The 20,753-nt window shown below is 59.2% G+C and overlaps 2 protein-coding genes and 1 long non-coding RNA gene across 5 annotated transcripts; 2 read left to right on the top strand and 1 right to left on the bottom strand.

The window, feature by feature from the left end:
* The first annotated feature begins 765 nt into the window (after positions 1-765).
* On the top strand, positions 766-10,404 carry SEMA4C (semaphorin 4C). 2 transcript variants are annotated; one of them, XM_040267600.1, is made up of 15 exons: positions 766-960; positions 2,917-3,062; positions 4,500-4,648; positions 4,973-5,035; positions 5,171-5,269; positions 5,344-5,440; positions 5,558-5,674; positions 5,757-5,908; positions 5,993-6,168; positions 6,454-6,598; positions 6,695-6,917; positions 7,047-7,159; positions 8,227-8,384; positions 8,480-8,550; positions 8,679-10,404. In XM_040267600.1, exons 2-15 carry the CDS (start codon positions 2,954-2,956, stop codon positions 9,506-9,508), a joined length of 2,502 nt encoding a protein of 833 aa, XP_040123534.1. In that variant the 5' UTR covers positions 766-960; positions 2,917-2,953; the 3' UTR covers positions 9,509-10,404. The 2 variants fall into 2 exon arrangements, with proteins under 2 accessions (XP_040123534.1, XP_040123533.1); XM_040267599.1 differs by having other exon boundaries at positions 2,914-3,062.
* An 88-nt stretch (positions 10,405-10,492) lies between these two features.
* On the top strand, positions 10,493-19,320 carry ANKRD39 (ankyrin repeat domain 39). 2 transcript variants are annotated; one of them, XM_040267609.1, is made up of 4 exons: positions 10,493-10,894; positions 12,844-12,947; positions 13,719-13,922; positions 17,736-19,320. In XM_040267609.1, exons 1-4 carry the CDS (start codon positions 10,849-10,851, stop codon positions 17,877-17,879), a joined length of 498 nt encoding a protein of 165 aa, XP_040123543.1. In that variant the 5' UTR covers positions 10,493-10,848; the 3' UTR covers positions 17,880-19,320. The 2 variants fall into 2 exon arrangements, with proteins under 2 accessions (XP_040123543.1, XP_040123542.1); XM_040267608.1 differs by lacking the exon at positions 10,493-10,894 and adding an exon at positions 11,739-11,871.
* On the bottom strand, positions 14,163-20,683 carry LOC120883558. The gene is made up of 2 exons (XR_005725807.1): positions 20,003-20,683; positions 14,163-16,342 (listed from the first exon to the last, which is right to left on the bottom strand). It is a non-coding gene; the product is annotated as an uncharacterized LOC120883558 (long non-coding RNA).
* Between the last annotated feature and the right edge of the window lie 70 nt (positions 20,684-20,753).

The raw sequence follows: 20,753 nt of genomic DNA, 5'->3' as shown, positions 1-20,753 counted from the left end.
CCTCAGCCCCTTTCATCTGAACATCAGGGCTCATGTCACTTGCTATTCAGCCTTCTAGCGGCAGCAGGAGGAGTCATTTCCTGAGGGTAAGCTCAGTGCAACTGGAGTCGAGGGTGGTTTCACCCGGATCAGGACGAGGGGTCGCTGAGCGGGTCCCTTCTGGAGCCTGAGAAACAAGAGGCATAAGGTCTCCGGCGGGGGTGGGGGGGTTAGGGGGGCCGGGGGGAGGGTGTCCGTCTTCCTGGCTGGTGAGGCCCGTTCCGGTCTGATCGCAGGGGTCAGTGGGAGTTGAAGAAAGGAAACAGAATCTGGGGGCCAAAAGACCACTCTGGTGCGCCCCAAAGAGAAGCCTGGTATACTCTCCAGGAGGTGGCCCGCCCGCCTTCGTTCCAGTAACCATAGCGTGGGGAGCCTCTTAGACCCCTTCCCGAGCCGGGCTGCCCAGCTCGCACGGTTGGCTTTGGGGGACACTTCGGAAAAACCGGGTGAGTCCGACACCCGCCTTGCTAGGGCCCGATGTCCCTCCCCCGCCACACCTCCCGGCGCGGTGGCGCAGATCTCTGCTGCTGGGCGCGGGGCGGCCTGGCACCGGGAAGGGCGGGGGTCCGAGCCCCCAGGCAGGGAGCAGGGAGGCGTGCGGGTCGCAGCCCCCTCTGGGGCGGGCCTTCGCGTCACGCCCCCGGCCTCCGACGACATCCCCCACCCCGCCTGACGTCAGGGGGGAGGTGGCGGAGAGCCTCGGCAGCGGCGGAGAAAGAGCCGGCGCCCGCCGCGGTGGCGCGGGGAGCCCGAGCCCAGGGGCGCCGAGCCGAGCCGGGCCGAGGGGCGGTGGCAGAGGGGCAGCGGAGCAGGGCGGGCAGGCGCGCGCGGGCGGGCGGGCGGCGGCGCGCGGGCAGAGGCGGACCGTGGTCGGAGCCGAACGCGAGGGCGGCGCCCAGAGATTCAAGCAGCGAAGAAGAGGTGAGTGAGGCCGGGGTTGCACGGGGCCAGAGCCAAAGGGCTCTCCGGGGCCGCCGCTTTGTCCCCAGACTCGAGCAGGGGACGCTACACGCGCGGGGGACAGGGTCTGGGGGCGCAGGGAGGGGCGGCGGCGAGGACAGCTGTCCGCCCGAGCGCCTCCCTGCGCCTCCCGCGGGCTGCTTCGCGGGGGCTCGGGAGCGGGGCTAGTGGCGCCCGCAGCCCCAGCGTCCGGAGGCACGGACTGGCCAGGGGGAACGGGGCTCAGGGTGCGGCGGGTCCCTCGTACTGTCCGGTCCGCGCCCGCGATCTTTTCCAGGCCCCCGAACTGCCCCCGGCTCCCCCACCCCCGACGGAAAGTTTGGGGCGGGCTTGGACGGAGGCCGATGTTGTGAGATCGGATTTCCCTGCCGCGGCCCCCGGCCGCGCGCCCGCTCCGCTGGGGAGGCGGGCTGTCCTGGAAAGCCAGGCTCCAGAGCCGCGCCGCCCAGTCCCCGCCTGGAGCGCTCGCCCTGCAGCTGCTGGGGCGCCGTCCGCGGCCCGCCGCTCGGGGTGGGCAAGGTTGGGGTCGCGCCGCCGGGACCCGCACCCCTCTACACACCCCCACCCCCGGGGCTGCCCGTTTCCGCCGCCCTGGGAGGAGTAGTGCTGGCAGAGCCTCGGAGCGCGCTGCGGGGTCCGGCCTGGGCCTGGGGTAAGGAATCGAGAGAAGGCTGGGAGTGTGTTGGGGGGACGGGTTGGGGGGTGAACGCATCCCCGCCCCCCTTCCACCCCCCCGCCGCCCTTCCCGCGCTGGGGAACTGGGCCGACAGGGGGCGTCCGTCGGTCGGACTCCGCCACGCTCCCAGCGCCTCCGCTTTGTTTGCATTCAAATCCCCGGAGCTGGGGGAGGGGAGAATCGCGGGGAACCCAGGACGGGGTCCCAACTGGACCCTTTGCTTTGGGGTGAACAGATCTTCAGCTTCTGTGTCTCTGTGCCCTGGAGGGCCGAAGCAGTGGAAATTAATCCAGATGGCCTGCCCCGGCCGGGGTCCCGGCGCGATCCCTGAGTTGGGAAGGCTCATCAGACCCCGGGAGAGCGCAGCAGGCGCTGGCCCTGCTCCGGGCGCCCCCGCGGTTCAGGAGGAACCCCCCGACGCTCCCCACCAGGTCCTTACTTCCCCCCGCCCCCGCCTGAAAGCGCCGCAGGGAAGATCCCTGATGAGACCAGAGATCTGTCCCGCACCCTTCAGCCCGAGGGCTGATGTCTCCTAGGAGGCTGTGCGTGGAACAGGATGAAGCCCCGGTCCTTTCCACGCCCATCCCATTCCACTTCCTGCCTGCCTTCTTGGGCAACAAAGGGGCCTCGGGAAGCAGGGGGCCCCTCCAGCTCCCGGCCCCACTTCAGCCCTGTGATGTGGAACGGGGTTTTGGGCTCTGCCCGGCTATTGTCTGCGCTGGGGGAGGGGAGAGGCTGGACCGCGACCCCCGCAGGCCTGATGCACCGAGTCCTCTCTGGGGGGCTTTTCCTACCGCCTGCCCCACTTACAGGTTCATCCCCTTTGGGCTGGCTGGAGCCCAGTAGGGCCAGGTCCTGATCGCAGAGGTTATTTTAAGAAATCCTTCCAATCTGTCAGGCCGGAGTGGGGGAGGAGGGTCCTCTCTTTATTTTCTTAAACAACTTCCTGTAGAGGAGAAGTGGGGGAGGGCTGGAGGATCTTTGAGTGTCCACTCTTCCAGCTGACTCAGCTCTCCCCGTCCCCTCAGGGAGACCCCATGGTCCTTTGGAAGCTGTGGGGAAGAGGCCAGGTGTGGGAGGGGACTAGGTGGTGGCTCCCAGGGCTGGAGCTGTGCGGGGAGCCCTGGGGAGGCCTGATCAGATCTTCTGTCCTGTCAGTGCCTCCTGGCACGGCTTGTGTGGGCCCCCTTCCGGTCTGTTTTCTCTGGCTATGATTCTGACCCTTTCTTTTCCCCCAGCAGGGCAGCTGGCCTGGAGCTCAGAGCCGGGGCGTGTGCCATGGCCCCACACTGGGCCGTCTGGCTGCTGGTAGTGGAGCTGTGGGGCCTGGGCCTTGGGGCTGAGGTGTGGTGGAACCTGGTACCCCGGAAGACGGTATCTTCTGGGGGTGAGTGTCTGAAGGCTGGGGAGCAGAAGGCCAGGAGGGACTGCTGGGGGAGGAGGGGTGCTGAGGAATTGCCTTCTGGAACGTCTGGCTTTATTCTGCAGTTGGGCTCAAGGCTCTCATGTGCGTGACACAGCTTTCTAAGAAATGTGAGTGAGTGGCTCCAGGAACCCAGAACTGGTCGTCCAGGCCAGGATCTGGGGTGGCCCTCCTTACGCTTAGGACCTGGCTGCCCTGTTATCCCAGAGTGATCATTCTGTGCCTCTCTCCCCACATCTCACTTCTGGAATTATCCCTAGCACTGAGAGCCTAAAGAGAGAAACCTGAGCCAAGATAAGCACGAAGCAAAGGGTGTTACCACCCACTCCCAAGTCTTCAAGCCCTGTGCCCCCAGGAGCCCCCTTAGAAACCCTGATATGAGAGAGTCCCCCTTCTGCTGACCTGATACTCGTGCCATCTGATGGCCCTGGGTGGGGTGTGTGTGTGTGCACATGCTCCTGTGGGGGACGGGGTCAGTGGCCTGACAGCCCTTCTGTGCACACACACCTGTATGCAGAGGTGATGTCAGGTGTTTGTATCATCCCTGCGCTCTGGGGACCTGGGATGAGCTCACCTCCCACAGGCTCCTCTGTGCTAGCGAAGCCCTCCCTTGCTGGTCTGTGTCTGGGCCCATCGTTGGCTCCAGACACTAAGGGTGGTTTAGGGGGACCCTGAGGACAGTCCAGCAGCTCTTTTGGGGGTTGACATGGGAATCCTGTGGCTACATGAATGTCATGGCACCCTGCTCAACGGATGGCAACAGGTCTCCCCAGCCCCAGGCTGCAGCACTATCTCTGATCCCCAGCCTCTGGTTTACCCTGCCCTCCCTGCCCTGGTCTCCACATTCCATGGCCTGCTCTGCTTGTACCCCTAGCAGCCTGCATTTGGGACCCACTGGAGGGAAGGGTTCTCTGAGACAAGGAACGCTCGTAACTTCCGTCTATCCTGCCCAGCTGGATCAGGGGCCAGGGCAAGGCTGGACCCTGGTGGGGGCAGTGGGCAACAGAGCAGAGAAGGACGCAGCAGCGGAGGAAGCGGGGGCGGGATGGGGAGGTGGCTACTGACCCTGAGAGTGAGAGCCACCAGTCTGATGGTTTCCTCTGGCCGGAAGCTGTGGCTGAGATATCCTTCCTTCCTTCCTCCTCTCCAGCCCAGATTTGCCTCCCTGGGTGGGGAAAGCCAGGGAGGCTTGGGTGGAGCTGTCAGAGTCAAAAGCCTATTCAGAAAATGCCCTTTATTGCTGGTCAGAGGAGCTTGGCTGGCATCTGCTTGTGGGATGCTGGCTCTAATGTGCAGTGACCACTGCATAGAGGAGGGCTAATTCTGGGGGAGAGGGGATGCCTGGAGTCCCGGGAAGGTCCACTCACCCCAGCCCTGGTCACTCCGGCCTTGTCCCTGCAGAGCTAGCCACAGTGGTGCGGCGCTTCTCCCAGACGGGCATCCAGGACTTCCTGACGCTGACCCTAACCGAGCAGACGGGGCTCCTGTACGTTGGGGCCCGGGAGGCCCTGTTTGCTTTCAGCGTGGAGGCTCTGGAGCTGCAGGGAGTGGTGAGAGGTGGGGGAGCGGGAGGCACACAGGGGTGAGAGAGGAAGGGCCTGGGGGCTTCGCTTGGACAGGCTGTCCCCTGGGCTTGGCCGCCCCCGCCCCATCCTCCCTGGTGAGCATGTCGCTTCGCCCGCAAGTCTGCAGCACTCGCTGGGACCGCTGCGCTGGGGGAGCGGGGGCCCTGGTCCTCTCTGGAATAAGTTCCCAGAGAGTGGGGACAGTGTCTTCCCACTCGGAGTCCCCATGTTGCTGCCACGAGCCGTGCTGATGACACATGCTTGGTGTGTACCTGCAGCGATGCTGACGTGTTCCCTCCCTGTCCTCAGATCTCATGGGAGGCCCCAGTGGAGAAGAAGGCTGAGTGTATCCAGAAAGGGAAGAGTAACCAGGTCAGCTCTCTGGGACCTGCTGGCGGGCGGGGGGTGCATGCTACACGCTCTTTCTGCTCTGTCCCAGTGCTGGTCTGGGTCCCGGGGTCCCTGTGTTCCAGGCACTCAGACTAACAGATGCCTCTCTGTCCCCAGACGGAGTGTTTCAACTTCATCCGCTTCCTGCAGCCATATAACACATCCCACCTGTACGTGTGCGGTACCTACGCCTTCCAGCCCAAGTGCGCCTACATCGTGAGTGCTGCTCCCCTCCCCCAGCCCCCAGGCCTGTCCCTGTTGCATTCTCATGGCCTTGTCCCCACCCCCAGGACATGCTCACCTTCACCCTGGAGCGGAGCGAGTTTGAGGATGGCAAGGGCAAGTGCCCCTATGACCCGGCCAAGGGCCACACCGGCCTCCTTGTGGGTGAGTGGCTGTCCCATTGCAGGTTGGGGGTCCCCAGGACTTGTTCCCACTCTGGGACCATGTGGCCTGAGTGTCTGCTCCTCGCTTCTACATGGGCTGACCCCGTGTCTCCTGTAGACGGTGAGCTGTACTCGGCCACGCTCAACAATTTCCTGGGCACGGAACCAGTCATCCTGCGGAACATGGGGCCCCATCATGCCATGAAGACTGAGTACCTGGCCTTCTGGCTCAACGGTGAGCCCTGAGAAGCCAGCTGGGTGTGGGAGGCACCTGGAGGGCCCGATGTCTGGGCTGACACACCTCCCCTTCCCCCCAGAACCTCATTTTGTGGGCTCCGCCTACGTCCCAGAGAGTGTGGGCAGCTACACGGGGGACGACGACAAGGTGTACTTCTTCTTCAGCGAGCGCGCTGTAGAGTACGACTGCTATGCCGAGCAGGTGGTGGCCCGCGTGGCCCGCGTCTGCAAGGTACAGGCCGCCAAGGCGGGCAGCCCTGGGTGCCCGGCAGCCCGGCAGGGCTGACCGGCCGCGGTGTCCCCTGCCATTTGCCAGGGCGACGTGGGGGGCGCGCGGACACTGCAGAGGAAGTGGACCACGTTTCTGAAGGCACGGCTGGTGTGCTCTGCGCCCGACTGGCAGCTCTACTTCAACCGGCTGCAGGCGCTGCACACGCTGCAGGACGCCTCCTGGCACAACACCACCTTCTTCGGGGTTTTTCGGGCGCGGTGGTGAGTTGGCCAGGAGCCCTCGGGGGTGGGGAGGAGCGGGTCTGTGGGTTAGGGATGGTTGATGGGGCAGGCCTCTCGGGAGGTCCTGGGGGTCAGGGAGGACGCTGGGCCCCTGCCCCTTTCACCACCCCTCCACGAGAGGCGCCCCCAGTGGCACTTTGAGCTGCCACCACCTCACGCGAGTGGCTGTGGCCTCCTTGTGCTTGGGCCCTCCCTTTCCGCTGCACGCCCTGCGCTGTGGGCACCCCAGCTCTGAGCCTTGGGGTCCCTCCGTTGCTCTGACAGGGGCGACATGGACCTGTCAGCAGTCTGCGAGTACCAGTTGGAGGAAATCCAGAAGGTGTTTGAGGGGCCCTACAAGGAGTACCACGAGCAGGCCCAGAAGTGGGGCCGCTACACTGACCCTGTCCCTAGCCCGCGGCCCGGCTCGGTGAGTTGTCCCAGGCGGGGACGCGTGCACGTTCTCTGCTCTGGTGCCTTGCCCTCTGGGCTGACAGCTGCCCCCCAAACCCTGCCCACCCCCCAGTGCATCAACAACTGGCACCGGCGCCACGGCTACACCAGTTCCCTGGAGCTGCCCGACAACATCCTCAACTTCATCAAGAAGCACCCACTGATGGAGGAGCAGGTGAGGCCTCGATGGGGCCGCCCCCTGCTGGTGAAGAAGAATGCCAACCTCACCCACCTGGTGGCGGACCGGGTCACGGGGCTTGATGGGGCCACCTACACGGTGCTGTTCATCGGCACAGGTGGGTACAGATGTGGCAGCTTGGGGCTAGGCAAAGGCCTGTGTGCCCGAGGCAGGGAGATCCAGAGACAGCCCCACCCCAGGACCCTCCTGCCCTTTTCTTGACACCTGTTCCCCCCGACCCCTACAGGAGACGGCTGGCTGCTCAAGGCCGTGAGCCTGGGCCCCTGGGTTCACCTGATTGAGGAGCTGCAGCTATTTGACCAGGAGCCTGTGGAGAGCCTGGTCCTGTCCCGGAGCAAGGTAACCATCAGGCCCCACCCACCGTGTCCCCGCATGGCCCCCCGTGGTGTTCTCGGCCAGTCCAGGGGCAGGGAGATGCCCGAGAGGGGAGCGAGAACGCTCGCGGAATCTGCACTCTGCGGGTGCCCTATCTTCGATACAGCCCTGTCCTGACAGCGCTTGGCAGCTGTTTTCAGGCCCCTCGGGGGGCTGTGCCGCCGCCCGCCCGGCCTCATGCCACTCTGGCTCCTGACGCCTGGCCTCATGCCACTCTGGCTCCTGACGCCCGCGATGCCTCCTTGCCTGCCATCCCCGCCCCTGGAGTAGTCAGCAGTTCCCTGAAGTGCTGCTCGAAGCTTCCCTTCCCCAGCGCCTCTCGTCCCTTCCCAGCCTCTCTCGTCCCTTCCCCAGCGCCTCTCGTCCCTTCCCCAGCGCTTCTCTTCCTGCGTGTCTGTGGCACTTCCACAGGCTTGGCTTTTCCCAACTCTGGAGGCTCAGGTTGTTCCCCAGAACGTGGACTCATGGCAGAAAGAAAGCCTGTAGTTGCAGAAACACACAGATTGGCTATCTCCATTGAAACAGAGGAAAATGCCTTATGCTTTGCTGGTGCTATTGTGAGGCTGACGGGATCTGCGGAAACTGAACTTCCTGCGCTATTTATACTATTCTGGAGCCGTGTGTGTGTGTGTGTGTGTGTGTGTGTGTGTGTATGAGAGAGAGACAGTGTATGTGAGAGTGAGTGTGTGTAAGAGTATGTGTGTGTGCATGTGGGGGGGACTGTGTGTGTGAGTGGGTGTATGTGTGTGTGAGAGTGTGTACGTGTGTGTGAGTGAGCAGGCACAAGGATACTTCTCAGCCTCACAGGTCTGCTGTTCCTTTCTAACAAGGTCACGGCTGTAAGGGGCTTAGGATTGCTCCTGGCTTATAGTAAGTCCTCCATGCCTTCCCAGCCCTCAGATTTCCCGCTTTGGGAGACGTGAGCACAGCCCACTTCCTGCTTCGGGCCCCGGCGCCCTGGCAGTCATCCGAGCCCCCGCCCGGGCCGCGTCCGGACCTGGCTCAGTCTCCCTCCTGTGCTTCTCTGGCAGAAGCTGCTCTTCGCGGGCTCCCGCTCCCAGCTGGTACAGCTGCCCCCAGCCGACTGCATGAAGTACCGCTCCTGTGCCGACTGTGTGCTCGCCCGGGACCCCTACTGTGCCTGGAACGCCAACAGCAGCCGCTGCGTGGCCGTGGGCGGTCACTCCGGGTGAGGGGGGCTTCTGCATGTGCAGGGACCAGCGGGGAGGGGAGGGGACGGGGGGCTGGAGCCGGGACGCTGACGGATCCCTCTCCTGGCACCAGCTCCCTGCTGATCCAGCACGTGGCGGTCTCGGATACCTCGAGCATCTGTAATTTCCGGGGCAGTAAGAAAGGTGAGCTGTTGCCTTAGTCCTCCTTCGAGGGTGTACGGGCCTCGGGGGACCAGAACCGGGATGTCATTGTCCCCACTCGGCCTGGGCGTCTTGCACCCCACCGACTCTCCTTTTCTCTGCCACTACAGTCAGGCTTACGCCCAAAAACATCACAGTGGTGGCGGGCACAGATCTGGTGCTGCCCTGCCGTCTCTCCTCCAACCTCGCCCACGCCCGCTGGACCTTCGGGGGCCGCGACCTGCCCGCGGAGCAGCCCGGCTCCTTCCTCTATGATGCCCGGCTGCAGGCCCTGGTGGTGATGGCTGCCCAACCCCGCCACGCCGGTGCCTACCACTGCTTCTCGGAGGAGCAGGGGGCCCGGCTGGCTGCTGAAGGCTACCTCGTGGCGGTGGTGGCTGGCCCGTCAGTGACGCTGGAGGCCCGGGCCCCGCTGGAGAACCTGGGGCTGGTGTGGCTGGCTGTGGTGGCCCTGGGCGCCGTGTGCCTGGTGCTGCTGCTGCTGGTTCTGTCCCTGCGCCGGCGGCTGCGGGAGGAGCTGGAGAAAGGTGCCAAGGCGGCCGAGAGGACCCTGGTGTACCCGCTGGAGCTACCCAAGGAGCCCAGCAGCGCCCCCTTCCGGCCCGGCCCCGAGCCGGACGAGAAGCTCTGGGACCCTGTGGGCTACTACTGCTCCGACGGCTCCCTCAAGATCGTGCCTGGCCACGCCCGGTGCCAGCCCGGCGGCGGGCCCCCCTCTCCGCCGCCCGGCATCCCCGGCCAGCCCCTGCCTTCTCCGACACGGCTCCATCTGGGAGGTGGCCGGAGCTCCAACGCCAACGGCTACGTGCGTCTCCAGCTGGGAGGGGAGGACCGCGGCGGCCTCGGGCATCCTCTGCCCGAGCTCGCCGACGAACTGAGGCGTAAACTGCAGCAGCGCCAGCCGCTGCCGGACTCCAACCCCGAGGAGTCCTCAGTATGAGGGGGCCCCTCGGGCGGCGGCCGAGGAGGCACGGCTCCCTACGTTTTTGCACAGGCACCAGCTACCTCAGGGACATGGCATGGGCAACCGCTCTGCCCGGGACCGCCCGGCCATGAGGACCTGCTCTGCCAGCACGGGCACTGCCACTTGGTGTGGCTTACCAGGGCACCAGCCTTGCAGAGGGCACCTTCCTCCCCTGCGAGAGGCTGTGGATCACAGACGCGTGGGACCCCAACAGCCAAAACCTTTCAAGGCAGAAGTTGCAGATGTGGGTGTGTTTGTGTACATATGTGTGTGAATGCGGATGTGTGCACATACGTATGTGCGTGCGTGCGTGCACGTGTGTGTGTGTGTGTGTGATGCCGTCTTCCTGTTTCTGTCTAGTCTTCCCTTGGCCTGGGGTCCTCCTGGTGGGTCATTGGAGCTATGAAGGGGAAGGGGTCGTATCACTTTGCCTCTCCTGCCCCCACCTGTCCCCAGTAGGGGGCAGCCGTGTACATATGGGGGTGGGCTGGGCAGGGTGCTGTGCCCCTTTGGGGGAATCAGGGCTCTGGGGTGGGGCCTGGTCCTGCTCCCAGGGCTATGAATGTTTTCAGGGTGGGGGGGAGGGAGATGCAGCCTCCTGTGTGTTTGGGGGGAAGGGTTGGGAGGGGCCTCCCACTTGGCCCTGGGGGTCCAGGGGTTTTTAACCTTGCCCCCCCCGGCCGGGCCTGGGAAAGGTTGTGTGGGGGGGAGGGGGGGAGGCGAGAGGGGTGGGCATGCTGTGGATCTGGCATATCCTCTCCTAGCCCTAGGAGGAGGGCTCCCAGCAGTGTAACTTATTGTGTCCCCGCGTATTTATTTGTTGTAAATATTTGAGTATTTTTATATTGACAAATAAAATGGAGAAAATGAAACTGTTCCTGTCGTGGAGATAAGACGCTTGGGCTGAAACCTTCTGGGTGCCAAGAGGGAGGCTCCCTGTGGGCTGAGTGGGGCTGGACCAGCCCCCCTCCTGCTTGTGCCCCTCTCTAGAGAGGGGTCCAGAGGCCAGGCTCCAGTGTTTTCCCACAGTGGTGGGTTGGGCTGGGAACCAGACCAGGGCCACAGCCTCTGGGGAGCCAACCATGGCTTCTGGCCAAAGGGAGAAGTCGGGGCTTGGGGAATAGCAGCAGTAGAAGGGGAGGGGCCTGGCTTCCCAGTACTCTGGGAAGGGGAAATGGGAGTGGGGGCCGTGGAGAGGAACTTCCTAGAAGCAGCTTAAACTTGTGCGGACTGGCTCCTGTGAGGATGGGGCTCCCCACCACTTTAAGGGAAGAATGATTACTTTCAGCCTTTACCTCCAGGAATGTTAGTCTTGAATGCTTCAGATAACCATGCAATACGAAACTGCCCCCACTGCCACCGGTAGGCACCAACCCCCTTTGCTTTAGGAAGGAGCCTGTCCAGGGCCAAGATATTTTTAAGAAAACCAGGACCTAGCCTGGCTTCTATAATTCACGCCCACACACAGGCAGTGGAAATGAAGAGTCCTCTGTACCCTTGACCAGTCTAGGGGACCTGCTGCGGCTGGAACAAGCTCCTGCTGTAACAGAGGCCTGGCACCTGCTGATTTGAGCAGCTAGCTTCCTGCATGGTCAGTAACCCACAGCGAAGGAAGTTCATTCAGTAAATTAGGTGCCCACTGGGGGGTGACAGTTCCAGTTTCTTTTCTCTACCCCCACCCCCCACCCCAGGCCCCTGCCCTACCCTGGGCCTACTTGCAGGTGGTTTCAGGAGCCAATACAAATTGTGACCATCTGCCTCCCATGGCGTTTCAAGAAGTGGGCAGCAGGGACAAGAGGAAGGAGGGGGTCTTGGCCTTTCAACTGGTCAGCGCGCGGCCGTGGGGACCCATCAACCTGAGTCCGAGATGGTGGGGGAAAGAGGTGGGGAAGGGCCTTGGGGCCCGCCTGGTGACCCCCGACCCTGGGGATGCCGGTGGGACCAGGAGAACCTGGAGGGGCCACATACAAGGCCGGCTGCCCTCCCCAAGAGTCGGTTCTGGGTCTCAGCGGGCGCGCCCGGGCCTCCGCTTAGCCTGGGACGCCCTCTCGTGGCCGCTTCGGGCCGGCGCGGCTCAGCGCCGCAGGTCCCTCCCTGCCGTCGCGATTGGCTCGCGGGCCCAGACTCAGACGCTTGATTGGTCGGCCCCGTGGCTCGTGCGGACGCCGAATGGTCAGACCGGGCGGTGCGCTGCGGCCGCGCCCACGCCGGCAGCCGGTGGGCGGGCGCGGAGAGCGACATGGCGGCGCCGCGGCCCTGCGCGGACGGCCGCTGCTGCTGCCACCCGAGCGCGGCGCCTGGCGTGCAGCAGACGCTGGACGAGATGGACTTCGAGAGGGGTGAGGGGCGCGCGGCTCTGCCGGCCCGGCGCCTTCCGGCGTCCGCAGGCCCCCGGGGCCAAGGGGGTGGCCGTGAACCGGGATCCCTGGAGGGAAGCTGCCGGGGTGGGGATGGGAGCGGGTCTGGTCGGAGCGCGGGCCGGCTGAGAGCCCGCCGGGGACCTGGCGCGAGCTTGGCAGTAGAAACGCCGGCTCGTCTGCAGGTCGGGAAACAGGCATTGGCTTCGGTAACTTTCCCCGGTGGTGAGGCGGGATCCGACTCCCCACCTGGTGCGACCCCGGGACCCGCTCCGGGGTTTGAGAGGGACCGGGCGGTAGAGTCTGCTTCCAGGGTACTGCACCCACCCCGAGGGTATGGAGCTTCAGACCAGGGGCCTGCGCTGTTCCGGGCTGTTTGTCGGGCACTGCAGGTGTCATCCTTACATGTGGTCAAGTGGGGTAAATGCTTTGCCCCATACTATCCATGGTGCCCGCAGCTGTGTGCACAGAGCCTTGCTCTGTCTGGTTCCCCAGCACCCACACGGCCTGCCACCTTTGCCCCCGACTCTGCTCAGGCCTTCCAGCCAGTCCCTGAGATGTGTGTAGGGTTCCGAGGACACTGAGGATTCCACAAATTAGATGCCTGCTTACCACTTTGCCTGTGGTTTTCACTTTGGGCTGACACCTGACAGCGTTTGCTTGTGACTGTGTATTCAAACATCTTAAATAGTACTTTATCCAACACTGGTGTGTTTGAAGTGGGGAAGAAGGCGAGTTATGTCTGGCTAGTCTCCTGTCCTGGTTAGACAAGCCCCTGGTCTGTCTGGCTCCAGCACCCCTCAGTGCACAGCTCAGAGGAGGTGCTCGGGTCACATTTGCTGAGCAGACGAATTCCCATTTGGTAGATGAGAAGACTGAGGCCGAGAGGTAAAGGAAGTGCCACACGCCCCCAGTCCGTGAACATGATTCAGTTCTTGGGTTGTGCCTCTGCAGGAATCTGGTCGGCAGCCCTGAACGGAGACCTGGGCCGAGTGAAGTATTTAATCCAAAAGGCAGCGGACCCCAGCCAGCCTGACTCCGCAGGCTACACTGCTCTCGTGAGTTGGGAGGAGCCTCAGCTCTGGGTTCCTGCTCTCTGGGCAGGGTGATGTTTGCCGTTTCCCTTCTCCCACTCTTTCTTCTCTCTCAGCAGGGCTTCTGTTTAAGCATCTTATGAACCTGGGTTTTTTTTAATTAGCCGAGGTGCTTTTCACTGATTATTTAACATCATTTTCATAACAGTAAAGAATCCACCTGCCAAGGCAGGAGACATGAGAGACCTGTGTTCCATCCCTGGGTTGAGAAGATCCCCTGGAGAAGGGAATGGCAACCCACTCCAGTATCCTTGCCTAGAAAATCCCGTGGATAGAGGAGCCTCTTGGGTTACAGTCCATAGGGTCGCAAAGAGTCAGACACAACTGAGCGACTAACACTTTCACTTTTCACTTTCATAATGATACTGTGAGATAGGATTGGTAATTATTGAGACTTCCCCGGCAGTCCAGTGGTTAAGATTTCACCTTCCCATGCAGGAGCACGGGTTCTACCCCTGGTTGGGGAACCAAAATCCCACATTCCTGGGGACTGCTGAGCCCGAGTGCCGCAAGGAAAGATCCCGCATGCCGCGACTAAGACCTGACCTGACACACCCCAAAATAAATAAATATATTTTTAAAAAGGAGCGGTTATCATTCCCACTTTGCAGTGGCTGAGCCTGAAGCTAGGCGTGCAGGCTCGCCCTGGCCACCCAGCTGCCAGAGGGGGCTCCAGCCGGTGCTGCACGCCTCACCCAGGGTTCTGCCTCCTGACCCCGGCTCTGTTCACTGCAGCACTACGCCAGCCGCAATGGGCACTACGCCGTGTGCCAGTTCCTGCTGGAGAGTGGGGCCAAGTGTGATGCCCAGACCCACGGGGGAGCCACCGCCCTGCACCGCGCCAGCTACTGCGGGCACACGGACATTGCCCGGCTCCTGCTCTCGCACGGCTCCAACCCCAGGCTGGTGGACGCCGACGGCATGACCAGTCTGCACAAGGTGCGTCGCCTCTCAGAGAAGTTTCACAGGCTGCAAGAACTTCCTGTCTCTTGTCATTATAAAACCTAGAACGTGGGAATTCTCTGGCTGTCCAGGGTTTAGGACATGGCATTCTCACTGCTTGGGCCTGGGTTCCATCCCTGGTCAGAGAACTAAGACCTCAAAGGCCACATGGCATAGCCAAAAATGAAAAAGGTACAGCATGTTCATGGTGGAAAACATGGGGATAACAGAAAAGCGTAAAGTAGAAAATCGGAATCATTTGTAATCTCAGTGCTCACCGATCATCACTTTAGGATTAACATATAATTTTCCAGCAGGTTTCCTGTGCATGTAAATTAGTACAAAACATAAGGGGCCATTTTCTTTCTCTTGGCGATGCATCCTCAATGCTTTTTTCACGTAGTTTTCTGAAACTTGTACCTGCCTCTGCCTATCCTAGTCCACTTTCCACACTGTGACCAGAGTAATCATTTAATTAAAAGTTTTCTGCCTAGAAACACGTACCCACAGTGAAAGCTTGAAGAGTACAGAATACCTGCTCTGGACACAGATTCGCTCCTGGCAGCTCAGTCTTCTGGGTCACTTTATTGACTGGGGGATTTCTGCAGAAATTAACACCTGTGGCTGGTGATTTTTCTTTCACCAACACTTTGCAAGTTATTGGGCTTTCCAGGTGGTGCAGTGGTCAAGAATTCATCTGCCAAGGCAAGAGATGTGGGTTTGGTCCTGGGTCGGGAAGACTCCCCTGGAGGAGAAAATGACAACCCACGTCAGTATTCTTGCCGGAGGAGCCTGGCGGCCCACAGTCCATGGGGTTGCGCAGAGTCAGATGTGACTGAGCGCACACACTGTGGGTTATTACATTCAGCGGTTACCACCAGACACGCCTGTAAAGTCTTCTCATTTTTGTGAAACGTTGTCTTCGGTCCGCTCTGCTGTCAAAGCAGAGGAGCATTCTCTCTTTTTGTTGGTCTAATATTCGTATCGTCTGAATCAGGACTCTATTCTGGAGAGCCAGCATCTTCTTAGACACTAGCATATGTGTTACTTGGAGGACTGGAGAAAGTATCTTCATAAAATTCACCAAAAAATTCTTCACTCAAAATTTCTCGATGCATCATTTTTGAAAATTTTACATTTATAATATATACAGCATTGGGACAGGAACCTAATGGAGCAAAATGTGAATGATGACGACGATTACGTTACATAATGAACCCTGGTCAGTTTTAAACCCCAGCAGCGCACAGTGAGTTAACTGTATCACTGTCTGAAAATGTATTGATAGGTCTCCGGTCAGTCATGTGTTAGGGCATCCCCTTTTGCCTATTTCTTGTTCATCTTTGAAAGGCAGTTGATGCGTCCGTGAGGCCTGTGCGTATAATCTGGTCCTCTCTTAGCCCACTTGATCTTCTCCCAGAGCCTTGGTTTAAAGCGCGGTTCGGACCACACCATGCCTTAGAGTCCTCTGGAGGCTTGCTTCTACTAAGTCCTTAAGCTGGTTAACAGGCCTTCGGGGGGGCCCCTGCCTACCTGGCAGCTTGTCCTGAGCTCCTTCCCGGCCCCTTGCCTGTTACACTCAGACCCTGCTAGTTGTCTTCAGCTTCTTTCTTTTTAAGTAGTTGTGTTTATTCTGTCATTTTTGGCTGGCTCTGTGGGCTTTTCTCTAGTTGCAGCAAGCAGGAGCTCCTCTTCGTTGTAGTGAGCGGGCTTCTCATGCAGCGGCCTCTCTAGCTCTGGAAGACAGGCTGTAGAGATGTAGGCCTCAGTGGCTGCAGTCCCCAGCTCTGCACCACAGGTCCGGTCGTGTGGTCCACGGGCTTAGCTGCTCCTCGGTGTCTGGGGTCTTCCCAGGTGAACCCGCGTCTCCTGCGTTGGCAGCAGGTTGTTTACCACTCAGCCACCAGGGAAGCCCCCATCGCCCGTCTCTTGAACCCACTTCTGCATCCCTTGCAGGCCACAGGCAGTGGCTCCTGCTGTCCGGAGGCCTCTCCTCTCCCCTTGCCCTCTGGCTTGTGTCTGTTCTTCTTTCTGGACCATCACACGCTCAGAGAGCCTTCCTCTTCCTCGCGGAGGGCAGCTCCCCCACCTGGACGCCCAGAGCACCCTGCACTTGACTCCTGCCTCTCTTCCCTCTTGGAGCCCCCTCTCCGTGATCTCTGCCTCTCTCACTGGGGCGGCTGGAGTTGGCCTTGTTTCTTCTTGCAGCCGGAGCACCAGGCTCAGATGCCGAGAGAGCAGCTGGGGGCCCTCTTGTGTGGAGACCCTTACCGGTTGGAGAGGTAGATTGCTCATTTCCCAGTGGTCTGAACCAGTGTTGCTCGAGTGCTTTGCCACCACAACGCCCATGATGAGTGTTGACAGGCAGGACACTGCCGGGACGGACCCAGCTGCTTTCACCCACGGCTTGCAGCATTCTGAGAAATTCAGAGAGCAAGTATGTGTGAGGACTCTGAATCACCCGGCCCTTGCTTCCAGCCTCCCTCCCTCCTGCAAACGTTGGTACCTTGTTTTTTTGTTTTTTTGCTAAAAATTATTTGGAATTCTCACAACTGCTCATAATTGAAGCAATAATATTCAGAACCCCGGGTCTGTCCTCATCAAAATATTTATGCCTAGTAAAGATTTAGATTCAAATTTGAGATGGTGTTGGGTACTAATATTTGATATCCTTCAGGAGCCCTTGTCTGTTGGAAGAAATGGGGAATAGAGTGATATAGCTATTGAGAGCTCGAACCTTGGGGTCAGACAGACCTGACTTAGAATTCCCCAGGCTGCTACACTAGCTCTGTGAGAGGAGCTCAATCAAAAGCTGAACCCCACTGTGCCCCGCTCTTTCTTGCTCTACGTCTGAGGCTCTTGGACAAGTTACTCAATTTTTATAAGCCTCAGTTTCTTCATCTATAAAATAGAAACAATAGTATTTCTTACCTCTGATGGTTATTGGAAACGTTGAATAAGATAACCTGTGTAAGTCACCTAACTCTGTTCTTTTTTGGAGGATGTGAGTTAGAATTGACATCCAAACTGTTTTTCTCAGAGGGAAGAGGAGAAACCTGGGTGGTAGACCTGTTTCTCTCTGCTCATCTGAAAGTTCCCAGGACAAGGGCCATGTCCGATGTGGCTTGTGTCCATGGTGCCCCCTCTAGACAAAGCCCAAGGTTCTATACTTGCTCTTTTGGGGTGGGCTTTCTAGTTGTAGCGAGTGGAGGCTACTCTCTAGCTGCAGTGCACAGGCTTCTCGTTGCAGAGCCCAGCTCTAGGGATGTGGACTCAGTTGTCCTGTGGAATGTGGGATCTTCCTGGGCCAGGGATTAAGCCTGTGTCCCCTGCATTGGCAGGCAGATTCTCAACCACTGGACCACTGAGGCTGTGGTCCGCTGTACTTGTTTTTTCCCCCTTCTTTGGCCGCACCTGGTGGCATGTAGGATCTTAGTTCCTTGCCAGATCCCTGTGGCACATGGAATTTTTCTGGACCAGGGGTTGAAGCTGCACCCTCTGCCGTGTAAGTGCAGAGTCTTAAGCACTGGATGGCCAGGGACGTCCTCTGAACTTGTCGTTACTGTTCAGGCTTGAGCAAAGAAGCATGGCCCCTGAGTAAAGGGCACAGCAGGGAAAGCTCAAGCTGACTGCCCGCGCGGCACCAGGGCACCCCACCGCCCTACACACACCATCACTGGCAGGAGTCAAGGGAAATCGGCTCAGCCAGCCAGCAAGACCTATTGTAGGACCTAAAGAGCCCCAGACGCAGAGCAAGAAAGAGCGGGGCGCAGTGGGGTCCAGCTTTTGATTGGGCTCCTCTCCCCGCAGGCTGCCGAGAAGGGCCACATGGACATCTGCTCCCTCCTGCTGCAGCACAGCCCAGCCCTGAAGGCTGTGCGGGACCGGAAGGCCCGGCTCGCCTGCGACCTGCTGCCCGGCAACAGTGACTTGCGGGACCTGCTGGCCAGCTGAGGCTCCGCCTCCTGTCTCAGTAGCGCTCGGAGGACTCGGACAGCTCTCCCAGCCCCCACCTGGACAGCACCCAAGCCGCAGGGCGAGAGCCCGAGGCCGAAGGACCGGCAGAGCCTCATTCTGGCCCCTCAAAGGGAGGGAATTCAGATTGCGGGGGCTGCCAGAGTTGCTGCCTGGACAGATGATCGTATTCTAAACTAGCTCATGTGGAAACATCTATCCATTTAGAAAAAATAAAGTTATAGCCTTAGCTCATCCCCTGCACAAAAATAAATTTGGAGTTAAGACCCAAATCTGAAAATATAAAACTGCGTAAGCATGGTGAGAAGCAGCTATGGATTACGTGACAAGTGAAAAGCTGCTTTCTAGCCAGGTGACCTTGGTACAAGTCACTGTACCCATTGTGTCCCGTGGCCCCATCTCTCAGGTAGGAGTGACTGTGGTGGGGTCCCTGTGGGCATGAGACGAGTGAAGATCTGAGGAGCACTGAGGGGGCGCCCAGAGCCTTGCAGACATCATTTGAGCTCCCACCTCCTGAAAACCTGACCCACACCTGCATCTATACCATAAGTTCATTCATGTTAACTGTCTGAGAGACTACTGTTGCTGCTGCTGCTAAGTCGCTTCAGTTGTGTCCGACTCTGTGTGACCCCATAGACAGCAGCCCATCAGGCTCTGTCGTCCGTGGGATTCTCCAGGCACGAACACTGGAGTGGGTTGCCATTTCCTTCTCCAATTCAGGAAAGTGAAAAGTGAAAGTGAAGTCGCTCAGTTGTGTCTGACTCTTCGCGATCCCATGGACTGCAGCCCACCAGGCTGCTCCGTCCATGGGACCCTCCAGGCGAGAGTGCTGGAGTGGGTGCCATCGCCTTCTCCGTCTGAGGCTACAGGTGCTATTGCTTTTTGTTGCATTCATTGCTAATTACTAGTGAGGTGGAATGTCTTCTGTGACCTTGTTCAAATTTAAATTTTTCAATTTCTAAAATTTTTTCCTTGATTCATAGGAGTCATTTATGTATTTTGGATATTGATCCTTTGTTTTGTTTATATATCCATATATATCTTTTTCATGCTGTCTTTTAACTGTGTTTGTTACCTGTTTATGAAAATTGGTACAGTGGATGGCAGTTTGGCAATATCTACTAAAATTTAAGTGAGCAAGACCAATACTTCTAATTTCTCTGTAGCTCCCTAGAAAAATATCCATGTATACAAAGTTATTTTGTGTGTGGTGTTTGTGTGTGTGTGTGTGGGTGTGTGTGTGTGTGTGTGGTGTGTGGGTGTGTGTGTGTGTGTGATATCTTCGTTCTCGCACCCAGGATGGAAACTGCATACCCTGCATTGGAAGCACCGAGTCTTAACCGCAAGTCCCCAAAGATGTTTATTTACAGATGCATTTACGAAGATGTGCACAGGAGCATGGGATGAAATGTTAAAAAAAAGTAGAGCTAAACCCAGTGCTCCCAACAGGGGAACAAGTAAGACTCCGGCCTTGGAGCCACATGGGCAGAGATGAGGTTCCCGCCCGTGAGTGCAGCCTGTGCTGACGTGGAGAGAGTGCTGAGTTGTGGCCACATAGGAACACAAATACACACACACACACTCAGGAGGAGTGTCAGGAGGAGCTGTGTGAGATTGCACCCACGGTTTCCCCAGGCAGGGGTCCTGAGCTTGATTTGCTATGTGTGGACTTAGGTAATTTTTTTCTTTGATAAAGTAATACCAACAATAAATTAACACTAGTTAGCTCCATGTGAGTACCAACAGTCTTCCACTGAGCATTTCAGATGCAGCGTCGATACCCTCGCCCTGGGATGTTGCAGGAGAGGAGTCGTGGTGTCCGTGGCAGGCAGTGGAGTCTGCTTATTTTTGTCGGTTTCACCTCACTCTCCTCCAGGTAACTCTTCCCTTCCTCAGGACCACAGGCCAAAAATCACCTTTGAGAAAAACACCCTGGGCTGTAAGCACAGAAGAATTGCTCTAAAAAGCCCTGGGCTCCCCAGGTCTGGGAGCTCAGAAGCTGTGGTTGGGCCCTCAGCGGCCCTGGGCCCACAGCTCTCCCTCCCCCACGCCCGTCCTGCTCAACTCTGCTCATGTGGCTTCAAGGCCGGAGTCTTACTCACCAGCTATCAGGTTTCCTTTCAAAGGTCAAGGCAGAAATTCAAGGCACAGCTGGGTGGAAGGCATGCTTGGTGTCTTAGGGAGAATCAGGAAAGTTGACCGGTAGCTGCAGACGAATCACTTTGCAACTGGGTTAACGGTTAACATTTGTTCTTGGACCTGGAGTGCATCTGAACCTCACCTTGCTGGGGAAGGATGTGCCCCAGGCCCAGCAGGGTGTCTGGCTGGGGACCTGCATGAGCCATGGAAGTCTCTTCCAGAGGCGTGAGGTGCCAGTGACAGACTGGGCTTGGCTCCTGATGGTGGCCTAGCTTAGTATGTTGACCTTGATCATTGGAGTGGTGAGGGGGCAGGGGGTTGCCTGGGGAAGGAAACCAGTGGGAGCAGCCAGGTTTCAGGTTGGAAACTGGCTGAGAGGTGGGAAATCACTTGGTTTCTTCCTATAGGAGCCAGGAAGCTTCCTGAGGCAGAAGTCAGCCCCTTCGGCCTCTCCCTTGGAGGTCCACTTCAGGATTCTGGCCTCCTATTGCCAGGGTAGTCGCGCCGTCTCCTGGGGTCTCGCTCCACAGCAACACGGAGGCTCACACTTCTTTTTCTCCATGGTGTCTATACTTAGGCGCATGCCTGTGTGCTGAGTCGCTTCAGTTGTGTCCCACTCTGCGACCCTATGGGCTGTAGCCCGCCAGGCTCCCCTGTCCTTGGGATTCTCCAGGCAAGAACACTGGAGTAGGTTGCCATGCCCTCCAAGGGATC

Source organism: Oryx dammah, unplaced genomic scaffold (genome assembly GCF_014754425.2).
Source record: "Oryx dammah isolate SB20612 unplaced genomic scaffold, SCBI_Odam_1.1 HiC_scaffold_25, whole genome shotgun sequence".
Taxonomy (NCBI): Eukaryota; Metazoa; Chordata; class Mammalia; order Artiodactyla; family Bovidae; genus Oryx; species Oryx dammah.
The sequence above is the reverse complement of the archived record's forward strand: the minus strand, read 5'-3'. Positions and strand labels throughout refer to the sequence as shown.

Excerpts from the sequence above, each read along its gene's own strand:
- ANKRD39 (XM_040267608.1), top strand. The coding sequence starts at position 11,772 with ATGGCGGCGCCGCGGCCCTGCGCGGACGGCCGCTGCTGCTGCCACCCG. Across the intron at positions 11,872-12,843 it reads CGAGATGGACTTCGAGAGGG|GAATCTGGTCGGCAGCCCTG; the intron begins GTGAGGGGCGCG and ends GTGCCTCTGCAG. Across the intron at positions 12,948-13,718 it reads CCGCAGGCTACACTGCTCTC|CACTACGCCAGCCGCAATGG; the intron begins GTGAGTTGGGAG and ends TGTTCACTGCAG.
- SEMA4C (XM_040267600.1), top strand. The coding sequence starts at position 2,954 with ATGGCCCCACACTGGGCCGTCTGGCTGCTGGTAGTGGAGCTGTGGGGC. Across the intron at positions 3,063-4,499 it reads GAAGACGGTATCTTCTGGGG|AGCTAGCCACAGTGGTGCGG; the intron begins GTGAGTGTCTGA and ends TTGTCCCTGCAG. Across the intron at positions 5,270-5,343 it reads AGCCCAAGTGCGCCTACATC|GACATGCTCACCTTCACCCT; the intron begins GTGAGTGCTGCT and ends CCCCACCCCCAG.